At 39.0% G+C, this 7,717-nt stretch overlaps 1 protein-coding gene across 1 annotated transcript; it reads left to right on the forward strand.

The window, feature by feature from the left end:
• On the forward strand, positions 1–5,198 carry LOC311095414 (uncharacterized protein). The gene is made up of 2 exons (XM_084133894.1): positions 1–43; positions 3,412–5,198. Exon 2 carries the CDS (start codon positions 3,416–3,418, stop codon positions 5,060–5,062), a length of 1,647 nt encoding a protein of 548 aa, XP_083990020.1. The 5' UTR covers positions 1–43; positions 3,412–3,415; the 3' UTR covers positions 5,063–5,198.
• The last annotated feature ends 2,519 nt before the right edge of the window (positions 5,199–7,717 follow it).

A 7,717-nucleotide genomic window follows, 5' to 3' on the forward strand; every position in this document is an offset into this window, starting at 1 on the left:
GGCGTGGTCAAGCTTCAACACAAGCGATCGCAACAAGCACATGGTAAGACAAATGCTCTGCCTAAAATCATTTTCATGAAAATAGCAATAATTTATAAAATATTGCATTGTGTACTTTTCTTTCAAAATAATGATTTAATGGACTATTTAAAAAAGTCGCATAATATTATTTGTAAGGATGTTTGGAGTAGTGACCCATTTAGCTTAGCTTAAGGTGTTAGGTAAAGTGGGACAGTAGCTGTCTATTAATGTGGGACACTTCAGAGCTATTCTACTGAAATATAATCGTTCGTCATCCTACATGACCAATTATGTCACAAGCCCGATGTTTTCTAATAGTCCCACTGTAGCAATGCTAGGTGAAACCAGATGCTGATATGCTATCTAATGTTTCTCTTACGCTGGTTGAAGTTTGAATTTGAACTTATAAATTTCAGCATTATCTGGAAGCAGTAGATTGTTTGGGGCAATTTTTATAACAACTGATATAAAATACTAAATGTATGACTTTTAAATGTCTAAAATATACAAGGAAATTTTTTCATTACATGTCTGATTGACATCTTTACATGATTTATTGTTGTCACTATAGTGAATATGTCAGCATACTGTGCCAGTAAAACCATCAAATGATCTATCAAAATAGCACTAACCTTCTAGATGTAACTAGAGTAAGAAATTATTTAGAAAACACACAATACACTGTGTATAAAGCATATACAGTGAGGAAAATAAGTATTTGAACACCCTGCTATTTTGCAAGTTCTCCCACTTGGAAATCATGGAGGGGTCTGAAATTGTCATCGTAGGTGCATGTCCACTGTGAGAGACATAATCTAAAAAAAAAAAATCCAGAAATCACAATATATGATTTTTTAACTATTTATTTGTATGGTACAGCTGCAAATAAGTATTTGAACACCTGTCTATCAGCTAGAATTCTGACCCTCAAAGACCTGTTAGTCTGCCTTTAAAATGTCCACCTCCACTCCATTTATTATCCTAAATTAGATGCACCTGTTTGAGGTCGTTAGCTGCATAAAGACTCCTGTCCACCCCATGCAATCAGTAAGAATCCAACTACTAACATGGCCAAGACCAAAGAGCTGTCCAAAGACACTAGAGACAAAATTGTACACCTCCACAAGGCTGGAAAGGGCTACGGGGAAATTGCCAAGCAGCTTGGTGAAAAAAGGTCCACTGTTGGAGCAATCATTAGAAAATGGAAGAAGCTAAACATGACTGTCAATCTCCCTCGGACTGGGGCTCCATGCAAGTTCTCACCTCGTGGGGTCTCAATGATCCTAAGAAAGGTGAGAAATCAGCCCAGAACTACACGGGAGGAGCTGGTCAATGACCTGAAAAGAGCTGGGACCACCGTTTCCAAGGTTACTCTTGGTAATACACTAAGACGTCATGGTTTGAAATCATGCATGGCACGGAAGGTTCCCCTGCTTAAACCAGCACATGTCAAGGCCCGTCTTAAGTTTGCCAATGACCATTTGGATGATCCAGAGGAGTCATGGGAGAAAGTCATGTGGTCAGATGAGACCAAAATAGAACTTTTTGGTCATAATTCCACTAAACGTGTTTGGAGGAAGAAGAATGATGAGTACCATCCCAAGAACACCATCCCTACTGTGAAGCATGGGGCAGCTTGTTTTTCTGCACATGGGACAGGGCGACTGCACTGTATTAAGGAGAGGATGACCGGGGCCATGTATTGCGAGATTTTGGGGAACAACCTCCTTCCCTCAGTTAGAGCATTGAAGATGGGTCGAGGCTGGGTCTTCCAACATGACAATGACCCGAAGCACACAGCCAGGATAACCAAGGAGTGGCTCTGTAAGAAGCATATCAAGGTTCTGGCGTGGCCTAGCTAGTCTCCAGACCTAAACCCAATAGAGAATCTTTGGAGGGAGCTCAAACTCTGTGTTTCTCAGCGACAGCCCAGAAACCTGACTGATCTAGAGAAGATCTGTGTAGAGGAGTGGGCCAAAATCCCTCCTGCAGTGTGTGCAAACCTGGTGAAAAACTACAGGAAACGTTTGACCTCTGTAATTGCAAACAAAGGCTACTGTACCAAATATTAACATTGATTTTCTCAGGTGTTCAAATACTTATTTGCAGCTGTATCATACAAATAAATAGTTAAAAAATCATACATTGTGATTTCTGGATTTTTTTTTTTAGATTATGTCTCTCACAGTGGACATGCACCTGCGATGACAATTTCAGACCCCTCCATGATTTCTAAGTGGGAGAACTTGCAAAATAGCAGGGTGTTCAAATACTTATTTTCCTCACTGTACCTCTCTCTCTCTCTCTCTCTCTCTCTCTCTCTCTCTCTCTCTCTATATATATATATATATATATATATATATATATATATATATATATACAGTGCAATGCATAAGTGAATACACCCATGCTAAAGTTGACTAAAAAGAGGAATAAAAAATCATATTTTGGAAATTGAACTTAATGCCTTAATTTAAAAAATTAGGAAAAATCCAACCTTTAAGGACACCAATTTTCTTTGTGAATGAATAATGTATCGTAAATAAATAAATGTTCTTCCTTAAAATACATGGTGCATAAGTGAGTACACCCCTATGTTAAATTCCCATAGAGGCAGGCAGATTTTTATTTTTAAGTTTTTTTTTTTTTTTTTTTTTTAGGATACTATGCATCCTGATAAAGTTCCCTTGGCCTTTGGAATTAAAATAGCCCCACATCATCACATAGCCTTCACCATACCTAGAGATTGGCATGGTGTTATTTCAGTTAGCCTAAAAGCTAGTTTGATTTGCATTGAGAGATGATCTTATGGAAAGTACCCCATGCCAATCTCTAGGTATGGTGAAGGCTATGTGATGATGTGGGGCTATTTTAATTCCAAAGGCCAAGGGAACTTTATCAGGATGCATAGTATCCTAAAAAAAAAAAAAAAAAAAATACTTAAAAATAAAAATCTGCCTGCCTCTATGGGAATTTAACATAGGGGTGTACTCACTTATGCACCATGTATTTTAAGGAAGAACATTTATTTATTTACGATACATTATTCATTCACAAAGAAAATTGGTGTCCTTAAAGGTTGGATTTTTCCTAATTTTTTAAATTAAGGCATTAAGTTCAATTTCCAAAGTATGATTTTTTATTCCTCTTTTTAGTCAACTTTAGCATGGGTGTATTCACTTATGCATTGCACTGTATATATATACTGTATATATATATATATATATATATATATATATATATATATATATATATATATATATAGATAGATAGATAGATAGATAGATAGATAGATAGATACTGTACATATACTATATGTGCTAATGAATAATTTAATTGCAGTAGTCGGGCCAGAATTATCAACAACATTCTGACTTATTTTTTTTATAGAAAAATGGCACCTAACCCAAAGAAGTCAGGAAAACTGCAGAGAAAAAAGCAAAACGAAGGAGAGCATAAAGGAAGAAAAGGGCTGAAGATGAATCAGTGGAAAGAGGACCAAATGAAAGCTGCAATAGAGGAATATAAAGAGCAGGTCGAGTCAGGGAGGCCTGCGCTGCGATTGCTCGCAAGGAAGTGGAACGTGCCAAAAACAACCCTTCAAAGACGCGTGAAAGGGCTTGTTGAGGGATCGGAGCATGCGTCTGGAAGAAAGCCATTCATCCCTGTTGAATCTGAGCAGGAGTTAGTGCGTCTTCTCACCTTGCTTTCACAGAGAGGCTTCCCGTTGAGGAGGACTGATGTTCAGTCTCTTGCTTTTGAGTTTGCCAAGATAAATGGCATCCGAGGGTTTTCAGTAGAGAAGCAAAAGGCTGGCTATCACTGGTACGAGGGCTTTATAAAGCGAAACCCAGGGTTGAAAATAAAGAAACCAGGGGCCATATCACCAGCGACAAGGATGAATGAAGAAGAGCTGGGGAAATGGTTTAAAATGTACAAAATCACCCTTGATGCCTTGGGAATTAAAGACGTCCCCTCACATATTTGGAAGTGTGATTTATCAGGACTACAAGTTGACTTCTCTCAGCAATATGTCGGGGAAGGAGAAGAGCCCTGCTTTCAGATCAGAGCTGAGGAGGAAGAGGAAACTGCCACCACGGTACTAGCAGCATTCAATGCCAGTGGTACATTTTCTCCTCCGCTTATCATTTTAAAAGAAAATGGGGTGAGAAGTGAGCAGTTGAACGAATCCATGGAAAACGTTTGCATTAGAGCATCGAATAATGGCTGGATAACAGCAGAGCTGTTTGTTGAGTGGGGCGAAATGTTTGTGGCACAGCTCCCAAAAGATGACGCCAGACCCCACCTTCTGCTCCTAGATGGCCAAAGCAGCCACGTGTTCAACCTTGGCTTTTTCAATCTAATGAACCAGAACAACGTGGAAGTCATATGCTATCCTGCATTGCAACTGGAAAACAGAGCTCTGTTTAGGAGTCTCAAACACAACTGGTGTGAAGTGAGTCGCAAGTGGAATCAGCAATGTGCAGGCATGAAGTTGCCCAAAGCACATTATTGTTCTGTTTTCACAGAAGCATGGAAGACAACTGCAACTGTGGAAAGAGCCCAGGATGGGTTCAGGACAACAGGGATGTTCCCATTGAATGAGTTGGCCGTCATAGAGCATGAGCCTCCTCCTGCCAACCTGTCCCGTTTGGAAAGTAACACGCCGCCCACTGAAGACGCTGCACATTGCAGCACAGAAAGCGGCTCTGGTGAGCCTTCAGCTCTTGAAGTGACATCATTCAAAGACTTTGTGGTCATACAAAAATGTAGCAGGGGTACGAAGACACCCAGAGCCAAGACAATACCACATTTCCACAGAGACACAGAACACATACTTTATAACGAACATTTAAAACAAAAACCATTTAAAACTACTTCCTGCAGGGGCTGCCTCATAAAACACGGAGCAGATGATGATCCGAAAGCTTCTGAAGCATGGATCCGATGCAGCAACTGTAAGGCCTGCTACCATGAGTCTTGTGTAGACGAGGATGGGATATATGAATGGGTTTATGATGTAGATGGTGATGATCAATAAACTGAAGCATGGAAACCGAGCATGATTTTTAGAACAAGAAAAAAATAGTCACAGATTAGTGGTGTTAAAATAAAACTCTTGTCCTGTGAAAATTAGATACCAGCTTTTAAAGGACAAATCCAGTGAAAAATGAACCTAGGGGTAATTAACACATGGTTACCGAGTCGATCGTTCCCTGTGATGCGTTTTCATGAAAATCGAATATATAGAGTTTTATCTTTAAAAACAGATTAGCTCATAACACTAGTATATGGGGCACAGAGTAAGTAAAAATAAATCGCTAGTTAATACCACTAACAAGGCTCAAAATAGCCTCACACTAACACGGTAACATAATGAGGGTCCTTACATACAAACCGAAGCATTGAGAACTTTGTAAGTGTACAGACAGTTTAATAAGAAGATACTTTATAAAGACAGTACATTACGCGCTGACATGCAGGATCCATCTTGGAAAACAGTCTCGACTAATCGAGCCACGAACGCCGTGCTACGTTAGATTTCACAAACGTAATTCCTATCGACCAGCTATCCTATCGACGGCGTTCGTGACTCGATTAGTCGAGACTGTTTTCCAAGATGGCTCCTGCATGTCAACGCGTAATGTACAGGTACTGTCTTTATAAAGTATCTTCTTATTAAACTGTCTGTACACTTACAAAGTTCTCAATGCTTCGGTTTGTATGTAAGGACCCTCATTATGTTACCGTGTTAGTGTGAGGCTATTTTGAGCCTTGTTAGTGGTATTAACTAGCGATTTATTTTTACTTACTCTGTGCCCCATATACTACTGTTATGAGCTAATCTGTTTTTAAAAATAAAACTCTATACATTCGATTTTCATGAAAACGCATCGCAGGGAACGATCGACTCGGTAACCATGTGTTAATTACCCCAGGTTCATTTTTCACTGGATTTGTCCTTTAAGACAGTATGACCCATTGAATGGACTGTGTCACAGCCTTGTTTTCATTTGTTTATAATTAAATAAATTAAATTGACTAAGTATTGTACTAGTATTTGCAAGCCTTCTTCCCTGTGATTGCTCAATTAGTTTGGTCCAGTCTATTTCTTCAGCATATCTGCCATGGGAGCTGCTTTCTTTGCCCCTTGCTAGGATCTTATTAGTCATGTCTTGGCCCCTCATGATGCGCACTGGTTTGCCCATGAGATCAGAACATTTAAGAGCCTCTGGGGCATTTTCTGGATCACGGTGTTCAAAGGTTACACAACCATATCCACGAGACCTGTTGGTTATTGTATCTCTGCGCACGTACACAGAAAGTGGTCTAAATGGTTGGTATATTGTATGCAACACTCGTTCGGTCACATCTGGGTGCAAATTATTTACAAGCAATGATGAACCCTGGTCTCTTGGTTGACCGATATCCTGTAGGATGCTGTCATTTCGATTGTCCTTCAAAGAAGATTATTCTCAAAAAGCTCTTAGTACAGAGGACAACTGCTGTGTGGATGCCTCAGTCAGATCAAGCTAATCATTTAAACTGACAGCTTTGCTCAGAATATTGTAAAATTCTGATGACACCATCTCAGGTCAGTTTCATTCCTCAACATCAATACAATTTAGGGTGATTTTAGTATCATGATATCATCAATTATAGCAATATAAATTAAACCCTAATAAATAACATGCATAAATAAAAGACTAAAAGGTAAAGCTATGGCTGGAAAAAAAAAATCCTCCCCACATCATGGGAAAATATATTTAAGCATATCTGTTGTTCCAACTCCTACATATATGGGTTTTGATATTGGGATTTATTTTCCCAGTTTTGTAGAATTGTATAATTTGCAAGTGTGGACCATATACATACAAGCTTGTTTTATTCAGGGGCAGGTCAAGACTGCATCACCCAAGAGCATTGACAAACACCTAGGCTACTTTAGTCCACTAATAGGCCTATAGTTCACTTGAACGAGTGAATGAAAACGAGTGAGTGAATTCAGACAATAAGCGCGCCAAAGGGCTTCTACATTTGCATAGTTTGTGCTTGCTGTTTAATAATCGTGAAACTTGGCAAACTGACAGCTCCAGTGGTAAGATGAAAAGATTTATCATTAACTCTGTCATGGAAACTATGTATAAACCTTAATTAAACACCTCTATGATATTACACTGTAGCCAGATCAATGGTTTGGAAAATGACTGGATGGATGATTTAGCTGCGGGCGCCATCTTCTGGCGAGACATGGGTTCGACATGACCCTCACAGTGCATTATGGGTATAGAGTGGTGCATGTATGACATCACTTTGTAGGCCAAAACAAGGAAACGATTTATCATTTTAGCACTTCCGGTGTAGTGACAAATTGCGTCCCCCCTGAAACCGTGTCTCCTTTAGGACCCCAAGCGATCCCATTGGTTCAAATTACTCTCTTTAGCGCCTGATTACTTATGATAAATGCTGTTTCAACTACATTAAAATGTCCATTTATTAGTATTAGTTAGCTTATATACTAGCATAGCAAACAGATAAGCGATTGCCTGATAGCTTAGTTTATACAAACATTTGCATTTACCCTACACATATTCTCAATCATCTTTAATGTAATTATGTGTTAAATTAAGTGTTAAACGTCTAAATATTTCAGTTATATATAGAACAAATGAATGATGTTCAGTTATTCACTTTA

The sequence above is a fragment of the Abramis brama genome (assembly GCF_963993115.1).
Source record: "Abramis brama genome assembly, chromosome: 13".
Taxonomy (NCBI): Eukaryota; Metazoa; Chordata; class Actinopteri; order Cypriniformes; family Leuciscidae; genus Abramis; species Abramis brama.

Coding starts and splice junctions, on each gene's coding strand:
- LOC311095414 (XM_084133894.1), top strand. CDS start 3,416: ATGGCACCTAACCCAAAGAAGTCAGGAAAACTGCAGAGAAAAAAGCAA.